Raw genomic sequence first — 21,387 nt, forward strand, 5'->3', positions numbered from 1 at the left:
GTGGTGCTACTTGTCCATAGGGATTTTGGTTTTTATAAAAATTTTGATTTTGTCTCATCCCTTGGTTGTATTGAGCATAATTCATTTGCTCAACACCGTTAATAGCACTACCTAGTTGGCAATCAACACCAGCATGACCAGTTATACCACATATTTCACAAGAAGGAGTAGAAGCAGAATTGATAGCACTAACATTGAGTTTTTCAAGTTTTTCAGTTAGTGTATCAATTTTAGAAGCAAGGTGGTCATAGTTAGAGACTTCGTGTATACCTGCCTCCCTTTTGGAGGGTGAAGAACTAGTGATGGCTCTCTCGTCGGTCCACTTGTAGTGATTTTGAGCCATGTCTTCAATCACGCCATACGCCTCCGTGTAGTTCTTGTTCATAAGTGCTCCACCTGCAGCTGCATCAACAGACATCTTAGTGGTATAAGACAAGCCATTATAAAAAGTGTGGACTATAAGCCACTTCTCTAGGCCATGGTGGGGACAAAGTCTTAGCATTTCTTTGAAACGCTCCCACGCCTCATAGAGAGATTCCCCATCTTTTTGGTTGAACCGCGTGATTTGGTCTCTAAGTTTAGCGGTTTTAGATGGTGGAAAGAAGCGGGCAAGGAATGCTTGCCTCATCTGATCCCATGAAGTAATGGAACCGACTTCGAGGGAATGGAACCAAGCGCTAGCTCTATCCCTTAAGGAAAAGGGAAAGAGATGAAGTCTTACGGCCTCTTGGTTCTCCTTCATGGTTCCACTAATTCGTAGGAAAACAGAGATGTGAAGATTGGGATCCTCAGTGGGGGATCCCGAGAATTGGTTTTGCTGCACCAGCTTGTGGCTCAGCCGTAGACGGCGTTGCATACTCTTTGAGAGTGCGATTGGCCATGGCGGTGTTATTTTGTGCGTCTCTCCTTCGTCTATGCAAATACCTTTCGATTTCGTTGATTATTACAACTCGATTTCTGGTTTTTCGCATAAGAATTTGAGAACCCAAGAAGTTAGTGATAACAGAAAAATAAAAATAAAAACAGAAAAAGAAAGAGAAGAAGAGAGAATTCTAATCACTAAGAAAAAGCTAATTAAATTAGTTAACTCCCCGGCAACGGCGCCAAAAACTTGATAGAGCCAAACCGCAAGTGCACGGCCTATCGAAGTAATAGTAGTAAGTAGAGTATCGTTCCGCTAGGGAGTTGTTCAACTTAATTAACTTTTAATGAATGATTAGAGGAGAGAAAGTTGATGAGAAAGAGTTTGATTGCTGAAGGTAAAAACAATAATAATAAAGGGCCTTAGGATCATTGGTTCATCTTAATAACTAATCCTTCGCTAGACAAAACCTAAACATCTAATTTCATGATTTACACACTAATTTCTAAAGACCGGTTTCCCTTAGCCCCTCACCTTTCCGATGAAAGTCCAGTGAGAGTTTACTTCTAGCAACCAAGCCTATTTCACTGACATGATTACTAGAAGATGCATAGAGGATTGAAACTACTCTTTGTCTCAATAATTGCAAAGACTATTTCACTGTTTTGCAATTATTGTCTAGATTCACTTGTTCCAACATCAAGACTCCGCTCTCGCTTTATGAATTGATGTTTGGGATGATGGATTAACGATTATCAAACCCTCCGCTTTCGCTTCCACAGTTTGATAATTGTTAATCCACGTTAAGACGGTGAATCTAGATTAGAAATTAGGGTTACATAGAAATTAGGATTTAGACATGTTTTGTTTAGGATTGAGTCATTAGACTCCCCAATAATCCTAAGACTAAGAAGTCTACTCACTCATGTTCATCGTAGACATGGAGGAAGAAGAGAGAAATACGGTAAAAATAAATTGCAAAGAAAGTAAAAGGGAAAATAAAGACTTTTATTAAAATAGCAATTGAAATAAACAAAGTAAAGCATGATTGTTTATGGTGGAGAGCTACTCTATTTATAGCTTTACATTCGACTTAGAAACTAAGCAACTAAAAGGATAAAACGGTAAAGCTGCAACAGGGTAACTTGGGCTTGAAGAAAAGCAGCAAAACAGGTCCTGGAGACGGGCACGGCCGTGCCACATATTGGCACGGGCCGTGCCAAGCTTCTGGTAAGGGGAATTGTATTTTTGCCCCGTATCTTCGTATTCTTGCGCTGTATTTTGCTCCAGTCCTCTTTCTTTTGCTCCAAGGCACCTTCCACCATATATTTATTCCTAAAATAAAATAAAAGACAATTTGAAGTAAAATATTCTAAACTAAGATAAAATGCAATAAAATAAAATCAAATCTAAAATAAAACTAAACTAAATAAGGCAATAAATAAGACTATCTATGACTCATCAGTTCTTGTGTTACTCGACATTAAATGAAGTAATTATGAGATGCACTTGGTGAATTTTATGATTCTATTGTAATTGGCCGATGAAATGCTTATGTAACCTCTACTGCACATATGTGTGACTTGTGAGGATACATGACATAGGCAATTGAGCTCGTTTAATTGGTTTTGGCTTAGGTGCTCAATTATTTTCAATGTTGTGAATTTTGGAGACGAACTTGGTAGAAAATGATTTTTGAGAGCCAATTGCTTATGAAATCCTTCATGAATAGATTAATATGATTATGAGATGATGTATGAATGGTTGTTGAGTGATGAATATGATGTTTGTGATCATATGTTGTATTTGTTCCTTTATTTGGATTATAAGGAATTATGTGGAAATGTGGCAACTATATGTTGATTTATGTGGAGATGATTAATGATGTATGTATATGTCAAGTGGTGGTGAATTGTTGTCGATGCATATATACTAATTGAATGGTGATGAACATGTTTATGTTATGTTATTTGTTGAACATGTTAAATGTTGATTGTTGGTGGTGTATATATGTGACAACTATATGTTGTGTGATTTTTGATGTTGTTGGTGATTGTATATATGTTAAATTGGTGGTGAATTGTTGATGATTGCATATATACAAGTATTGGTGATGGTGAGGTGATTATTGTTTGTGTGAACATATGCATTTGTAGTTGAGTCATATGTTCATGCATTCATGACTGATGGTGGTGGATTTTATATCCAAGACTGATGGTGGCGGATTTTATATCCAATTGAGGTGAGTACGATGTTTTTGTTGCATCGAAGGTGACGACCTTGAGGTGATTTGGTACCACATGCATCTAGAGAAGAGTCTAGAACATTGCATGCATTTGAATAATTGATGAGTTGTGTCATAATTGAATATATGACTTGGTGAATTTGTGGATTGGTGAAATTTGGTGAATGTTGTGATTGTGTGAATTGGTGTATATGTACATTGGTGGATTGTGTTGATGGTTGTGAATAATTGAATTATGCTCTAATTGCGTGTCTTATTTGTTTGTGCTTATACACTTGGTGAATCTATTTGATGATAATTATTTGATAATAATGATGATGTGAGATTTGTATATGTATATACGTATATGATGTGGTGATTTCTTGATGATGATGATTACTTGCTTATAATTTTGAAATGATGAACTGTAGTTGTTGAGTTAAGTATGCTAAGTGAAGAATGAGGTGAGTAATCCTTTCATTGATTGTTATTGATAAATGATGAGCTTGTGTCGATGCCTTGATTAGAGATTGAATATGTCTGTTATGCTATGATAACTTGAGGAGCAAGTAATGCGGGATATTAATCATGTGATGCTAGTATTCTAAGAGGGATGGTTTGTATATGTGATATGTATGATTCCTTGAATGCTATGTTTTCATATGGATTATGATGATGTAATGCTAACCCTCAGTGGTTTACCACCTACCTTTCTGTATGGACGGGTAGATGGAGTGCAGGATGCTTAGTTGTTTGCTTGATGATGTCGAGGAGTGGAGTTCCTCTTTATATGCAAGTGTCTAGATTAGGGCTCTGATCTAGGGTAGTACTTGCATGTTGTTTTATTTGACTATGTATTTTGGAGTTGAGATGTTATTTGTTATCTGAGAATTGGAGAACACAATTGTATTTTGTTGAGATCCAGAGATGTTTTATGAATTATATGTTTGTTCCGCTGCTATGTTGAGTAACATGATCTTTATGCATGTATGTTTTGTGGTTTAATTCGAAGACGTAGCATCTATTTCTAGAATATGTACGTATATTCGCGCGTTTTACCGTTTATTAGAAATAGGGTGTTACAATTAACATAAATGCGGGTTGAAATGCAAGTTGACTATTATGTTAAAGTATGAGTCGTGCATTGTCGAGTCCTTACTTGAAGTCCATGCATTCATAGTCATGTGAGCCGAATTGAAGTATGTAATTATGCAGATTGAAATATGCGGGTTGAACCTTACATAACTTCTACAAGAGATAAATGTGGGTTGAATTTCGATGGATTCATTAACGGTAAAATTATCTCCAAAATTATATGGTACCACATGCATCTAGAAGAGTCTAGAACATTGCATGCACTTATTATTTGGTGAGTCATGTCATAATTGAATATGTGACTTGGTGAATTTGTACATTGGTGAAATTTGGTGAACGTTGTGATTATGTGAATTGGTGTATATATATGCTTTGGTGAATTTTGTTGATGGTTGTGAGCATTTGAACTAGGCTCTAATTGTATGTCTTACTTGCTTGTGCTTATTCACTTGGTGAATCTATTTGATGATAATTATTTTGGTAATAGTAATGAGGTGAGAGTTGCATATATATATATATATGATTTGGTAATTCCAATGATAATGATGATTTCTTTGCCTACACTTTGATATGATGAATTGAAATTGTTGAGTTGATTAGGCAAGAGTTTATGAGATTTATATGATTGACGTTGTTAAGTGATGAGCTTATATTGATGACTTGATTAGAGATCGAATATGCTTACTATGCTATGACAGAAGTATGATAACATGTTGTGTATGGAATTGGGGATAATATTCAGGTGGAGTTAGTTTTCTAGGAATGTTGGGTATGTATATTTATTATGCATGAAATCCTTGAATGTTTATGTTTGATTATGTTTAATTATGAATTGTGGACTAACCCCTAGTAGTCGTTCGGTTGACCGTCTTCCTTATTCGTATGGATGGGTAGACGGTGTGCAGGAATAGATTGCTTGTTTTGGTGAGTTGCTTGAGGATAGCTTGGAGCTACCTCGTTTACTGCTTTTTCGGTGTCTTAGACGTTAGGGCTCTGATTAGGGGTCGGTCTTTATTATTTGTTTATATTATGACTGGTGGAGATGTCGAGACTATGTATTGATGATGTTGTGATGACATGACTACTTGGTGACTTATTTTATCATGGATAAATGTTGAGATGTTTTTATTTATATGACGATGTAATGATCTTTTATTCCGCTGCGATGTTTTGAGAATACATATTATTTATGCATGTTTGGTGATTTATTGAAGATGTAACATCTAGATTTTTGATATGCCGTATCATTAAAGTAATTTATCGCTTTTAGAGTTTATGGTGTAACATGACACTGTTAGTTTTGGTTTTTTTTTAACTGAAAGTTAACAGAAGGACTAAAGCCAAAAGTTTCACAAAGTGCAGCGACCAATGCCAAACAAAAAAAAAACGCAGGGACCGATGCCAAAATTGAGTGAAAGTGCAGGGACTAAACACACATTTAAGCTTATTTTTTATTTATAATTTATAAAATACTGGTTTTTGAAAATTTAAATTATAGCCATTGAAAATTTTAGTTACCACGTGTCAAACATCTGTGTGAGGAACCGTAAACTGGACCCTTTAAGAAATGTAGCAGATCCGAGTAGCTCACTCTCCATTTCCACTCTCTGTCCCTATCCGAGTTCCTTCTCCAATTTCTTGTTTTAGGGTTTCAAAATTGGGAATTTTATGTTATTATTTAGACATACAGAAGGAGGCAAATGGGAACATCTGTGGAAGTAACACCACTTTGTGGAGTATACAATGAAAACCCTCTCTCTTACATGGTTTCCATTGATTCTTTCAACATCCTCATTGACTGTGGTTGGAACGATCACTTCGACCCTTCCCTCCTTCAACCCCTTTCCAGGTTCGTTGTTACTCATAACGAACGCTTTGTGGCTTTATTCCCTTTGATTTCTTATTTAGCTTGTGTGACTGATATATATGTAGGGTAGCATCAACTATTGATGCTGTTTTACTTTCACATCCTGATACACTTCACCTTGGTGCTTTACCATATGCCATTAAGCACCTCGGACTTTCTGCTCCTGTTTATTCAACTGAGCCTGTATATAGATTGGGACTTCTCACTATGTATGACCACTTCCTCTCAAGAAAGGTGAGTTAAAAAATGTACATGTCATTTTGCAAAATGGTTTGGTTGAGACTTGAGACATCTCTCTCTCTCTCTCTCTCTCTCTCTCTCTCTCTCTCTCTCTCTCTCTCTCTCTCTCTCTCTCTCTCTCTCTCTCTCTCTCTCTCTCGTTCTTTTGCAGCAAGTGTCGGAGTTTGATCTGTTCACTCTAGATGATATTGATTCTGCTTTCCAAACTGTAACAAGGCTAACATACTCTCAGAATCATCATCTTTCAGGTAGGCATTTCATTTCAATGTCATATATCTAAACAGTTTCCTCAATTTATGACATTTTAACCAATACTAGGAAAGGGGGAGGGAATCGTGATTGCACCACATACTGCTGGACATCTTTTGGGAGGTACGATATGGAAAATTACAAAGGATGGTGAGGATGTCATATATGCTGTTGATTTCAATCATAGGAAAGAAAGGTAAATTATTTATTTTTTTACTTCTCCAAAAATTTTCTTGTGTATTCTTAACGACCAGAAAGGAAGCTACTTATCAATCTAATTTTCACTAGGCATTTGAACGGAACTGTTCTAGGTTCTTTTGTTCGCCCGGCTGTTCTAATAACCGATGCTTATAATGCTTTGAATAATCAGCCTTACAGACGTCAAAAGGACAAAGAATTTGGAGGTAACTAACATTTAAATCTTATAATTGCTACTCTTTGACAGAAATAAGGTGAATTTTTCATTTTTTGTTTTCTTGAGTTGCTATCAAGAGAAAACTGAAATATTTTTATGCCTGGGATATTCAAAGACGAGGCATGCAAGCATTAAAAAGTCTTCATCACGAAATAAGAAAACTGTCTAGACTATGTACTTTGTTTTTCTGATCATATATCTTGTTGGTTATTTAGATATCTTAAAGAAGACTCTAAGGGCCGGTGGCAATGTGTTACTACCTGTTGACACTGCTGGACGGATATTGGAACTTATTCTGATGCTGGAATCGGTCAGTACAAGAAAAGAATTACGCTTTTATTCTCTCTCTTAGTTTATTCCTGAATGTACATGCATGAGTTGACATCAGATCTTTCTGCTTGCAGTATTGGGCGGATGAAAACTTGAACTATCCTATATACTTTCTTACATATGTTGCATCCAGCACTATTGATTACGTGAAAAGTTTCCTTGAGTGGATGAGTGATTCCATAGCGAAGTCCTTTGAACAAACTCGTGAAAATATATTTCTTCTGAAGTAAGTTGCATCTTCCTTGATTTATATTGGGAGCAAGATATTTATATGTCAATTGAATTTTTGTTCTTGGGGATGCTACGTGCCTTTTTATTGTTTAAAATTTCAAACCTAAAAGTAATGATTTTCTTGTGATATTTTAAAATAGAAGATTTTGTTCAGTCATGGGTGAAAGATGAGTTTTAATAACCTACAGGTTGTCACACACACTTTGAGGATCTTTCCTATATATGTATTAAACAAATATTTAAGAGAGAGGGAGATATGCACTTTCAGTGTAAACTAGTTTTACACCGATTTCCAAGAAGAATCCAGTATTTTAGTTATTTTTAAAATGTTGTTGAAAAATCGGTTTATGTGGCAATATGATGAATTGTCTTTGGATGTTGGTGTAGAACTAATTTACACCGGCAATGCACCTCCATTAGCTCAAAAGTTAATCTCCTTTTATTTTAGTTTCTGCATTTATCTTGTGTTTAAAATAGACTGTAATGCCTATCTGCAGGAATATCACACTTCTGGTTAGCAAGGCTGACCTCGACAATGCTCCTGATGGTCCAAAGGTTGAATGATTTTTTATGCTAATACTTTATCAGGCCTGCTTCCTTACTGATTCTGATACACATATCTTGTATAGGTTGTTCTAGCATCCATGGCTAGTTTGGAAGCTGGTTTTTCACATGATATATTTGTTGAATGGGGGAACGATGTCAAAAATCTTGTGCTTTTTACTGAAAGAGGCCAGGTATACTTTTTAGAATAAAAACATTTCTGATGTATTGTGTTTTAGTATTCTTGTGATAGAACTTCATTGGAAAACTCCTACTCTTGTTCAAGGGAACCTAAAGGAAAGTGAAGCAAGAGTGCTTGAGAGTAGAGACTAGGCAACTCAATAAACTCCCCAATGTGTGGCTCAAGTGGTTGAGCTGGAACAACTGAAAGAGTTTGAGAAGCAGTTCTAGAGTTCAAACTCTGGCTACTTAAAACCCATTTGGTGTTGGCTTGGGACCTTGGAGTGTGCTCCTCTCAAGGTTTCACGTTCGATTCCCCATGGTGCCAATTTTAGTGGGCTAAGTCCATATACAGCTATGCTCTGGCTTTAAATGGGGCACCCCCCGCAAGTGGACGGTGGGATTTGATCCCTCGGGTTAGTCGGTCCTTAGGTTGGATACCGAGTTTGCGAAAAGAAAAAAAAAAACTTTGGCTACTAACATAACATACTAACAACTCCCAACAATTCTCTTATCTAAATCAAACGAACAATCTTTTCGACCACGCACGTGCGCAAAGCCTTTTGATTTCCCATAATTTTTCTCTTTACTGTCTATGTTTTGAATTTTAGCACATTTTATCTCTTTTATCCCATTAGCCTTTATTAATATTTCATATTATTTTTTATTAGAAAATGCTTTATATTTTGCTAATAGTGCTTGAGAGTTTGTTTTACGTCTTTTGGGCAGTGAGAATGGAATAAGGATCTTGGGTCATGCAACTTATTTTTATTTGTGATGTATTTTTTTAAAAGATTAATTTTGATACACTATCTAGTATAGACAAATCATCCTTTTTATCATTTTTAAGGTAGATATGATTAAAGTTAATTTTTTTTGGTGATCCAACGAGTATGATTGATCGACAGTGTAATACATTATTCGTTTCAATTAAATTATTTCTTTAAATACTATGTATTTGTTAATCTTATGTTTCAATTGATCCTTATGTGTACAATGCATAGTTTGGCACGCTAGCTCGTATGCTTCAAGCTGATCCACCTCCAAAAGCTGTCAAAGTCACTGTGTCCAAGCGAGTTCCTTTGGTTGGCGAAGAGCTAATTGCCTATGAGGAAGAGCAAAACCGAATGAAGAAAGAAGAAGCTTTAAAAGCAAGTTTTATGAAAGAGGAAGAATTTAAAGCATCTCAAGGGGCTGATAATAATACTATCGATCCAATGATCATTGATACTGGCAATAATCAACCATCACCAGAAGGTATGTATTGTATTAATTATTTTGGAGCTAATATTTAGAAGTGTTTCCCTTTTATTTGTTTTCCTTTCACTACAAATCATGACAACTTTGGTGTTGTTTTCATGTTAAATGCATTCACTTAGATATTTAAAATTATCCACTTGTGTTTCCTCATATCATAATCATTTTCTTTTCTGTTTTATTTAACTATGCTATTTTGGGTCATGTTTACTTGAATTTTTTCTACTATTATTAGCTGAATCTATTTATCTTTAACCAGTTTTGAATCTTGGGAAGTGCTACACGCTCTGAGTGCTAAAACAAAAGAATAAATAGATTCATCTATTCCCTTCTGTTACAAAACAAAACAAAACAACCACTGAAATCTATTAAATAAGCTACATTTAATATTCATATAACATAAATCAAATTTGGAATGAACTTACTGATGTTTCTTTCAAACCCTTAAGTAGTTTAACTTGCACTTGCAGCGGCTGTTCCTAAAAACGGAGGATACCGAGATGTATTTATTGATGGATTTGTCCCCCCTTCATCTAGTGTTGCCCCAATGTTTCCCTGTTATGAGAATATATCAGAATGGGATGATTTTGGTGAAGTCATAAATCCAGATGATTATGTAATTAAGGAAGAAGACATGGACCAGACAGCAAATAATGTAAGTTTCCTTTTTAAAATATCAGCCTTGTGACTTCCCAGTTTCAATAGAAATATCTATTCCAGTTCAAAATGACATTAGTGTTCATATCATGTTTCTGTTCTGAGTTACTAGTCTATTGTAGAACACATTATAAAAGAAAAGCTTATAAAGGTTAATATAATTTACATTGATAAAGGTTAATGACATCATTGGATTGAAAAGGAGTTGGAAACCTTATAAATGATAAGATTTGATACATTCGGCTTATGGAAAAGCTAGTCTTTAACTATTTCCCCATGACTTAAATATGGAATGCGAGACATTCGTCTTCTATCCATGAAAAATATTTGCTGTGATCCAAGTTTTCTTATTGGTGATTAAAAATGTTTGCTGGTATTTGCACTCCAACCCTATATTATGAATAATAATACTTGTTTATCATTTTCCTATTTTTTATATTAGGTAGGTGGTGATTTAAATGGAAAACTAGATGAAAGTGCTGCAAGTTTGATATTTGATACAAAGCCATCAAAAGTTATATCTGATGAAAGGACTGTAAGCTTCACTCACTATCTTTTTCTTAAATCTTTATGTTTCCTGTTCTTATGATTAGTAATTTTATGCAATTGTGTTTGAATTTATTACTGCAATATTCATATATTGATTGGATGAATGAAGTTGAATCACCTTTTCCCTTTTTGGCTTTGTCACCAAATTTATTACTTTTGCAAATATTAAAAGTCTCCTCTAACCTATCTTCGATATTTTACAAAAGATGCTATTATGTTTGTTTTTTCTAACATTTGTATTAGTCCTGCAAAGGATTTTTTTTTTCCCAAACCATTTATTTGCTCCTTAGTTAGATAATAGTCTCCAATGGAAGTTTATCTTTACAGGCATTTTTATCTTATTTTATCCCTTAAATTCTATTAGGCGGAACATCGATGCAATAGGTTACAGAGTTGAAACCATATTCATGATTTATTAAAATTCTAAGCGATGTGGTGTGCATTAGGGTTGAGTTCGACCAATCCAAATTCTAAGATGGTATTAATGTTTATCCTAAATCCACTGGGCCACCCACTGTCGGACTACTCGGGTCACACTCTGGATGTCCAGTCATGGGTGTGAGGGGGTGTTTAGATTCCCACACTAGAGAGATATGACCTTATAATGTGTTTATAAGTGGGAGACATCCCTCACCTTGTAAGCCAGGTTTGTAGGGTTGAGTTAGGTTCACCCAGATTCTAAGATACATTTAAATTTCAGACTGCAAATCACATTAGACCAGAAATATTATGATGGGGCAAGGAAGCTTGTTTTGATTGTGGATTTACACTTGCATTTCTTGTATTTGTATAACTTTAGCATTTATTAATCTACTTGTATGAATCTTAAATGCGCCAAATCTACTTATGATGGTGTTGATTTTGTTGTTGTCTAGGTCCAAGTCAGATGTTCATTGGTTTACATGGATTTTGAAGGTCGTTCAGATGGAAGATCAATTAAGAACATTCTCTCCCATGTTGCTCCCCTAAAGCTGGTATGGATCTTTTTGGTCTTTTTCAATTCAATCAACAAGGGCACATCATAAATCTTCTATAACGTACTTGTATTTGGGGGATAGATCAGAACTCATAGGTTGCCATATCTTTCCACCATTAAAAACCATATGATATTTGAAAATAATTTATTTTAATTTTTAGTTGATGTGAAAAAGTGTTGTCAACCGCGGATTACGGAAAATAGTGCTCTGTTAAAATTCCTCCTCTACCCTATAGTGCTATTAGTGCTACTATAGCCACTGTTTGTCAACACTTTGTACTAAATCGCATATCCCAGAACAATAGCAGTTTGTTAAAATTCACTACCCTATAGCCACTATTTGACAACACTGATACAATATTTTAAGCAAAGAATACTGTGACCTTCTGGCTGCAATTTTCAGTAGGGCAACGAATTAGGATTTTAGCTAACTAGGGTTATAACTTATTATTTATAAAGGCACTGGAATTTGAAAATATGTAAAATCTAAGATGCCTACTTAACGTATTAAGTTCTTTTGAAATGCACACTATTGATAACTATGGCTGTGTGTTGTCAAAAGCTTAAGCCGTGACAATTTTGCTAACTATTGAAATTGATAGCTATCAAATGAATACTAATGATAAATATGCACATTTTGTTTGATTTTTTTTTTTCTTTGTTTGTTTATGTGTTGTGTTGCATTTTTCCTTCACACCTTATTACTTTAATGTTTGTATTTCTCTAATTTATCTGTTTACATATATAATGTGTTCTATTCTTATCTATGACGTCTATTATATATTCTATTTTATGTTCACATTCCTATTAATTGTGTACTAGTCTTTAATTTTGAGAAATATTTTTATTTTGTCATTTATAAAATGTTTTGTACAAATAATTTATATTCTTCGGCACAGCAGCCATCTTGCTATTGCAATTTTGGAATTGGCAACTCCACTCTAAGCAATCTATTTGTCATGTTTATCATTGTATCATTTGCTTTTGTTATTTTTATACCATGCATGATGATGAATCTCACTATTATCCTGAAGGTTTTGGTGCATGGATCGGCTGAAGCTACAGACCATCTGAAGCAGCATTGCCTGAAGAATGTCTGTCCTCACGTTTACGCTCCCCAAATTGAAGAGACTATTGATGTTACCTCTGATTTATGTGCTTATAAGGTGCAATGACATCAAATTTTGTACATTTGCCGAAAAAACTGTACAACATGTCAAAATTAATCATGTTATGCTTTTCTGGTTATAGGTTCAATTATCTGAGAAGTTAATGAGTAGTGTACTCTTCAAAAAGGTATATAATATATGTCTGAACTGATTAATTTTATACAAATCGTCTGCCAGTTATTGTCTTGAATAATAGACATAAATTCAATTGCAGCTGGGAGAATATGAAATTGCTTGGGTTGATGCTGAAGCAGGGAAGACAGAAAATGACATGCTTTCGCTTCTCCCCGTTTCCGGAGCGCCTCATCCACATAAATCTGTTCTTGTTGGTGATTTGAAATTGGCAGATTTTAAGCAGTTTCTCTCCACCAAGGGTGTTCCGGTAATTCTGCATTTATAGATCCAGTACCAGTTTACTAATTCCTTCTTGCACTGATTTTTTATTGGTAAATGGAGTGATTTCCTTTTCATTTCCGTAGCATTGAAAATGCGGATTACCATGTGTTCTGAAACTGAAACTTGACTCAATTAAATCTGAACATTTTCTACTTTATAAAAAATGCTTCATTACAGTTTTGGTCCCCTTATTTTTACTCATCCACGGAATTGATCCCCCCCCAATTTAAAATCATGCGGTTTTGGTCCCTTTTTCATATTTTTCAACTCAGAATTGTTGATGTGACATGTTTTAAATGATGTGTCATTCGACCTGATGATGTCAAATTATCACCAACAATGAAATTACCAGAAAACCCCCTTAAAACTCCAATTTCAATATCACCATTTTTTATTTCAAAAAATCGGAAAAAGGACCAAAACTGTGATTTTAAAATGGGGGGACCAATTTCTTGCGAGTAAAAATATGGGGGCCAAAAAAATATGGGGATCAAAATTGTAATCAAGCCTATAAAAAAATTGTGTCATAACATGATAACTTTTGTAGGTGGAATTTGCTGGCGGGGCTTTGCGTTGTGGTGAATATGTAACTGTTCGGAAGGTTGGGGATGCAACTCAGAAGGTAAATGCTTCTTCTGAACATTTGTTAAATTTTATATTTTCTTAGGAAAATGACTTTTCTGATAAAGATTCTGATTCATTATCATATTTTTTAAACAGGGAGCTGGTTCTGGTACTCAGCAAATTATTATTGAAGGTCCTCTATGCGAAGATTACTATAAAATTCGAGATTATCTCTATTCGCAGTTTTACTTGCTTTAGATTTGGTTGTACTAGTGCATAGGCTAACCGTGAACTTCTTACCTTCCTACCCTATTTTCTGAAGAAGGCAGATAATGCAAAGTACTATGTAGATGCTTGTAAACATGGTTAATTTCGTAGCCATTCTAACAAAATTCACAGGAGCTGTTATACACTTTCGAAGTTTTAAGTGAAGAAATCACACTGCATTATTCTCAGTTTCTACCTCAAATTTACATCAACCATCATAGCAACTGGGGTATATGAACTTTTCAAGTGTGTTTGCTCTAATTGTATTAGTAGAAAAGAAAGGAATTTAATATGTTCCTATTTATCTGTGTCATTACTTTTCATCTCTGGTACATGCAGTGTTTAGACACTAACATTGAATTAGATAGATAAACAAATCTGTGTAGAGATCGTTTCTTTTCATCCTTTGATAATTTGGTTGATATCATTGAGCTGAACAATCTTTTATTCTATTGGTTTTGGTATTCTTAATTTTTACACGAAATCCAAATCTTAAAATGAAAATCTTGAAGGTTCTGATTCAAACTTGAACGAAGGAGAAAAAACTAATCCAATAACTGATTACCAACATTTACCATTAATTAAAAAAAACATGAAAGTGGTAGTCCTTTAATCTAATGGTACTCAGTTTCTTACAATGGGTGAATATTTGAAACTAAATATATTCTTAACCTATAATCCTATAGTGACAAGAATCCAAATCATTAAGTACAAACTATATTATACACAACCTTTCCTCATTCTCATGAGTTTACACAAGAAAATTTGAGCTTATTTTTGCCAGAAACTTTTTTTAGATTTACATTTTCTCTAATAATTACATTTGTTTCTTGAATTCAAATATTCCAATAAGAAACAGTGAGAATATGTCATTTGCCTATTTTTCACAGTTTCCTGTACATATATTTGAAACAAGAAACAAAGTGATACTTTTGTAATTATTTATGAAAACAAAAATTCTCAAACAAAAAATGCCCTAAATAACTATGGACTTGAACTACATCTAGCCTCCCATAAGGAACTGGATTTTCTGCATTGACACTATCACACCGTCGCCAATCTCGACAGTTGGATAAAGATTGGACGACTCTTACCCTGAGTTGTACTATAAAGCCGATTTAGTAAAGTCAGAATACAACTCATACAACTTGTCTGATCTTTAACTAATAGCTAAGATCCCTTGTCTGTGTAATTTCCTCGAGTGCAGAGAGTCAAGGTTCCCTCTCCTCACTCCCCCGAGCTCTCAACCGAGCTTCCAAGAATGGACAAAATATCATGCACAACAAGCCGGATAATGTTGCTTCCTGATAATGTTAAAATGTCCATGCACTCCTGCAAATCTGCATCACATGCTACCAATATCCACTCTTGATCATCATCCAAATACTTGATATCAAATGCCCCTACCTCTAGTTTCAGTCTTTTAGCAATTTCCTCTCTCAATTCCACAATGCCACAGTTCAAAGAAACCCTAAACCTTATGATATCATCTCTATATGTTGCCTTTATAGTCACAATCTTCATCTCTTTCTGAGCTGCAAAATTAAGAGTATCCATGTGCTGCATTTGCATATGAACAAAATCGGAACATGGAGGATGAATCCTTGAAGCTTCTAGGACCTGATCCTCCAAAATAACATCTGTTGAAGGACACATATTTTTCAAGTCTTTAGAACTATCAGCACCTTCGATTAGCATTCCTCCAAATGGTTCTTGAGGTTCTGATTTAGACGCATCTAAATAATTTTCGTTCTTCTTAGGTTCTGATGGCATTATGCTTAATGAGGTATGGTGTTCAAACTTGTTCGAAGTAGAAGGTTCATTAAAGGAACCAGCAGCAATAGGGAGTGTGCTTGTACTTGGAGAATCCAAACCAAATGCTCCTTCAACACCGTGGACCGATTCAATCACACATTTGAGCTTGGACAGCGAACGGTTAACCTTTTTGATCTTTCGAGAAGGCCAACGGGATATTCCGTGCTGCCTGCAGATTCGCTTCATTGTAGTTGGACAAACTGTACAACAAGGATATATCCAATAACAGCAATAGGTTTTAGTTGATACTTCTTTGCACTTTTTGTCAAAGAAATATAAGTTACTAGTAATAAACAATGATTAATAATTGTGTATTCGATTATCAATTTATTCTTTGATAACTATATGTTTTCAGATAGAAGCAAAACATTGATTTAAATTGCAGTTAACATTATAAAAGTTTTGAAATTCTATGCAACTGCATTGCAGCCATAACTGCAGACACATTTTTTCATATTTTTCAACAGTATCAATAATCAAAGTGTGTCTGCAACCGCAAGTTAAAGTCTTGGAGAAAATTGCACATTCATACAGAAAACAAAACAGCATCATATTGCCTAAATCAACTAAATCAGAAAATGAACATACCTCCTAGGCTCTTTGCAGCATCCTTTAGACTCCCACTGAAATAATCTTGCAAGACTTCAAGACTAATTGATTTCTCAGCTTTTCCGCGTTTTCTCAACGACGGTTTCTTTTTGGTTTCAGTCTTCAAGGAAGGGATCTGATCAATGCTTCCACCTGCAAAATCATCAAGATTCCCTATATCATTTATGTCATCAAAATTTGTGATTATTTTCTGTCGTGATTGATCTAGTGGCACTCCCTCCTCCATATCCGGCGAGGCATCATCATGTCTAGCTGATAATTTAGTAGATTGAATAATCGGAACTGATTCAAGCCTCGAATGAACTGTTCCATTTATTATTTCAACAATTTCAATTGATCCATCCTCCTCAAGTTCAACGCCAGAAGCAACCTTAAGACTTTGGAAATTTTGTTTCATTGTTGCCAATATTGATCCTAACAAACCCTTTTGTTCACAAAATTTATTGATACTAGGAGGAAGAAAAAACTCTAGTACATAATCATCACTTCCGGTATGAGAACTTTGTAAACATATTGAAAAAGAGCTTGTTAAATCAAACATGAGAGCATAGTGTACTAAAGGGTAATCGGTTTTGCAGAATTGAGTAATGTTTCCACAGAAACACATGTTTTGTGACAAAAAAGCTCTTCCGGCAACTCCTTGACCTTGTTGTAAGTGATGTTCAACACATGCATCATGGAAACCCCATGTGTGAGAATCTATGATATAGAATGCTACCTCGGTTATTGACATGCAAACTTGTCCCATACAATAACCATCAAAACTTGAGCAATTTTTCTTTAGACCACCACCATGAGCCAAAACACTTCTATGCCTGCATGGAACCCATGTTTGTGCCAAAGGTAAATTATGAGTTTCACACACCACTGTCAATATCTCCAAAATCTCGGATAATGCATTCTGTCTATCTTCGTTACATATCTGGTTTAAAAGAATTGCCATGTTATTCAACTGACAACAATAGAATGCTAGAGATAGAAGTCATATGCAGAAACATTAATATGTTTTTGGTCCTTGGCATATTACAATTTTTAATATGCGCATTTTTTTTTGTTTTCGCCACTGAATGCTTTTCGAAGTGATCCCTTAAAATTTTTTGTTTCGTTACATTCTCAGTTGTTTTGTTTTAATCTCTTAACGTACTTTTTTTATGCCTTATAATATAGGGATTTATTAAACATAAACCAAATATTGAAGGGACTAAAACAAATAAACAAGGACTAAAATGAAACAGAACTATAAAAGAGATCAATGTGAAACAAAAAAATGCACAAGGCTAAAAATCTATAGGTATTCTCTCCAAAACCACCAAAGCCGAGATATTTTCTATGATAGGCGCTACCCCTAAACCTACTTGTAAATCTAATTAGTGTTCAATAAATCACACACACACACACACACACACACACTAAAGAGGGATATAAATAAAGGGAGAAATACATCATGGATAGTAGAAAAAACTACCTGACTGTATGGATGCTCCAAAATTTCTGAACTCCTCAAATTTACTGCCTGCAAGGAAACTGGCAGAAGGTGAAACAGGAATCAAAAAGAATGTTTATAATCATGTACATTTTCCAACGTGTTAGCCAAAAGAGTCAAATAATGTCAAGGAAGTTGGATTTTTTAAAATCAATGTATAAAACTTGAGGAGCAAGCTCTAAAGTTGGCATCTCAACTTCTTGTACTATATCTTGTAGGCATATCAGAAAATAATATTATTTTAAAGACTATTTCTAAAATTTGCCAATTTCTAATATATGGTTATGAGCTTGATTGAATTGTTTTATTTGAGCTTATCTACTAGCATAAGCACTTGTGACACTGTTTGAGAGAACTTATGAAAACAACTTATGACATTTCCATAAGCTGTTTTCACCTTATTTCCGTAATCTCTTCAGGATAGCTTATGAAAGCTGTTTTCCCAAACAATGTCTATATAATATTATAACCATCACATGACACTCACCAAACATAAGAAAATAAATGAATAGCACATTTAAAAAGAAACCTAACCTCAAGTGCTTTGCAGACTTTATCCACTTCAGGAGCATAGTTAATCTTCTGTGAAGTCATAATCAATTCCAACACAGCAACACATGATTGTCCTGGAGGTTCAAACACCGGCAAAGCCAAAGTTCCGCGGACATTATAATGCAGAGCATGGTTTAGCCTTGAATACTCTTTACTAGAATAATACTGAACATTAGGAGTCCATTCAGGTAACTTCTGCTGAAAAACTCTTCCAGGAAGTCCTAAAACTTCGTCGTTTTCTCCGTCAACAGAAAACATATACATCAAAGAAACTGTTCTGTACTGATGAAGTCCATTACTATGTGCATCGAGAACAAATGGTTGGCCTGAAGTCGTGAGTTTATACCGACTTCCGTTCCTCACGGGCGCCCAAACTTGAGCAAGAACATTCAGTTCAGTTAACTCTTTGAAGTTTCTAAGAGCTTGTGTCATTCTTTCCTTGATTAGGCAATAACCATGTGGGTTTTGTAAAGGTGGTAGAGCTATATGGGGTGTCACATGTTTTTGCTTGTCATCATTTTCGACTCGGTTTTCAGTTATTATGTTTTTGTTGTTACCTGAAAGTGGTAGCTTCAATCAGAAGTGCAGATCCAGCATAAACTACAATGTTCATGTTTAGAATCAAATGTCACTTGAGTGGACTATGAAGCTTTTATATTGACATCTTTGGATTTTAAGAAACATCATATTTAGAACTTTCTAAGTTTATAAACGAGTAAACATCCAAATTAGTCCGTGAAATTGTATGATGGTGTCTATGTATCTATGAAGCACTGGCATAGACATAGGTCAAACATGACATTGACATTCTGAAACCAATGATAATTTGATAAAATATAACTAATGTGTTGGTGTCGTGTTGGTGTCGGACACCCTGGCATTCATGCAATCTGAAGTGTCGGTGTTGTATAGCTAGTTAGTACATGGAATGAGCGATATTTAGAAAAGTCCCTAAAATCGTGAATGGTCAGTCATTTTAGTCCAGACCTTACCTTATATCGTCAAACATTTCAAATTAGTCTCAATACCTAAAATCACGAGTATTTGAAATTCATTGTGATGTCAAGTAAGTCCTCAAAAGTTTATTTTTTAAGGATCAGTTTGTTCGTAAGTATTCAAATCGCCTATGATTACAATTTCAGTGACTTTTTTCTGAATTTCCTTTATTCTAGTGACCAAATTAGTAATGATGAAACTTCCAAGAAAACAGGAATTATAGACAAAATCTGGCCTGTGAATATGGAATAGTTTGAAAGCCAAGTACAAAGAAATTAATGCAAAATATGTAAAACCAATGGAATAAACATGCAGAAAGGTTCATTTATTTGAAAATGCACAGAAAATAGAAACTAATGTGTCAAAAGTCTCATTTATGCTTTATACTCAATTTTCTGAGCACTCAAATTGAGCTTCAAGCACAATAAGAGAAATTGATATTTCAAAAAATGAAAATTTGAGATTATTCAAAACTCTAAACTAAGAAATAAGCAAAGTAAATTCCAAAAGCAAAATTATTGAAAAATGTAATTGAATTTTTCAATCAATTAAGCAAGTTGAGTGACAAATAATTTATGTTTGAATTGACAATGAGTTTGGCAGAATCAGGGTGTGACACTGTGATTTAAACAAAAACTACACTTCGAAACTTCAACAAAATCACGGTGTCAGTGATCTCGTCAAATTCATTGTGAAGTTAAAAAAAACTTCTAAAGTGAATTGAATATAAACCAAAAATACAAAAACAAAAACAATAATCTGTGGCAATTGTTCATATTGAATAATGAATATAAATTCAACTCCTTAGCAAAATATATTCCATATAACTACTATTCAAAAATAAAATTCTAGGCCCTCTTGGATTTCTCAATCAATTAAAGCAACTATAGTTAAAGTCAACTTAGACATCAAACAAGTTGAACAAAAGTTTAAAGCTTAATTGAAACAAACCAAAAACACAAACATAACAAGATAAGGATGAGTAACCTGAAGCTGCAATGTTGTGATCATCATCAGAAAAAGTCCAAATAGGAGAAAAAGGTTGTTCAGAGATATTTTGCAAGAAAAAAGGATGCATGGAGTTAGATACATGATCCAAAGGCCATGAAGTTTCAAAGTCAATATCATAATCCATGGAAAACACATTTTCATCTAGTGGCTTTGACTTTTGAGGAAGGACATGATTTTCTTCTTCTGACTCTTGCATTTTCAAAAGGGTGTTTTTCTTTCCTGGAAAATTTTTAGCAACAAAGTGATGACTGGTAAAGATTGCAATTTTGTGATGATAATGAAGAAGAGAAAGCTGAGATTAATATCAAAATAGGATGATAGATAAGTAAAATTCTTCAAGGTTTGATGAGAATATCCAAAAAAAAAAAGTGAACTTTTTCTTAATTGCAATTGTGGTCCTCCATCTATTAGGATTGTGCGATTTTGTAGTCCACTTTTTTTGTTTTTAGATTTTTAATCGTTCATATTTTATCCTTTTTAATTTGGTAGTTCATTTTCAATTTCATAATAAAAATGTATGGTCAAAGTGAAATCATTATTTACGTATAACGCCTAACTCTTATAGCCAGTGTGAATTTCTTTAAAAGAAAAAAATTAAAACGTCAAAAATCAACTTGTACACGTGAGAGCGAATGGACTTCTAGTTCAAATTTCAAACTTTCATGTTTCTTAATTTTAAATAATGACACACCAACTATAAGAACTGGATGTCATTTCAATAAATGATATAATCTCAACATAAATTTAGACAAAAAATATAAAGGAATATAATCATATAAAAAGATTAAAATCGAACAATAGCAATATTTGATGATTAAAAAAGATATTTAAGGCTCTTTTTTTTTTTTTA

At 34.3% G+C, this 21,387-nt stretch overlaps 2 protein-coding genes and 1 non-coding gene across 4 annotated transcripts; 2 read left to right on the plus strand and 1 right to left on the minus strand.

Moving 5' to 3' along the window:
- The first annotated feature begins 473 nt into the window (after nt 1-473).
- LOC146915533 (small nucleolar RNA R71) lies at nt 474-580 on the plus strand. Its single transcript, XR_015017050.1, has one exon. It is a non-coding gene; the product is annotated as a small nucleolar RNA R71 (small nucleolar RNA).
- A 5,190-nt stretch (nt 581-5,770) lies between these two features.
- LOC146915534 (cleavage and polyadenylation specificity factor subunit 2-like) lies at nt 5,771-14,521 on the plus strand. Of its 2 annotated transcripts, none has more exons than XM_085717951.1 (18): nt 5,771-6,030; nt 6,114-6,282; nt 6,440-6,536; nt 6,607-6,733; nt 6,826-6,941; nt 7,168-7,262; nt 7,357-7,508; nt 8,011-8,068; nt 8,143-8,250; nt 9,241-9,493; nt 9,964-10,148; nt 10,593-10,685; nt 11,575-11,673; nt 12,710-12,841; nt 12,927-12,971; nt 13,059-13,226; nt 13,788-13,862; nt 13,961-14,521. In XM_085717951.1, the coding sequence occupies exons 1-18, from the start codon at nt 5,882-5,884 to the stop codon at nt 14,060-14,062; spliced, it is 2,223 nt and encodes a 740-aa protein (XP_085574077.1). In that variant the 5' UTR covers nt 5,771-5,881; the 3' UTR covers nt 14,063-14,521. The 2 variants fall into 2 exon arrangements, with proteins under 2 accessions (XP_085574077.1, XP_085574078.1); XM_085717952.1 differs by having other exon boundaries at nt 6,826-6,940; nt 7,194-7,262.
- A 251-nt stretch (nt 14,522-14,772) lies between these two features.
- Nucleotides 14,773-20,831, minus strand: LOC146915535 (protein NLP7-like). Its single transcript, XM_085717953.1, has 5 exons — nt 20,514-20,831; nt 18,513-19,087; nt 17,961-18,008; nt 16,475-17,417; nt 14,773-16,086 (listed from the first exon to the last, which is right to left on the minus strand). The coding sequence occupies exons 1-5, from the start codon at nt 20,731-20,733 to the stop codon at nt 15,299-15,301; spliced, it is 2,574 nt and encodes an 857-aa protein (XP_085574079.1). The 5' UTR covers nt 20,734-20,831; the 3' UTR covers nt 14,773-15,298.
- Nucleotides 20,832-21,387: the final 556 nt, after the last annotated feature.

The sequence above is a fragment of the Medicago sativa genome, chromosome 6, assembly GCF_051527215.1.
Source record: "Medicago sativa cultivar Bolivia chromosome 6, Bolivia_mono, whole genome shotgun sequence".
In the NCBI taxonomy this organism is placed as follows: domain Eukaryota; kingdom Viridiplantae; phylum Streptophyta; class Magnoliopsida; order Fabales; family Fabaceae; genus Medicago; species Medicago sativa.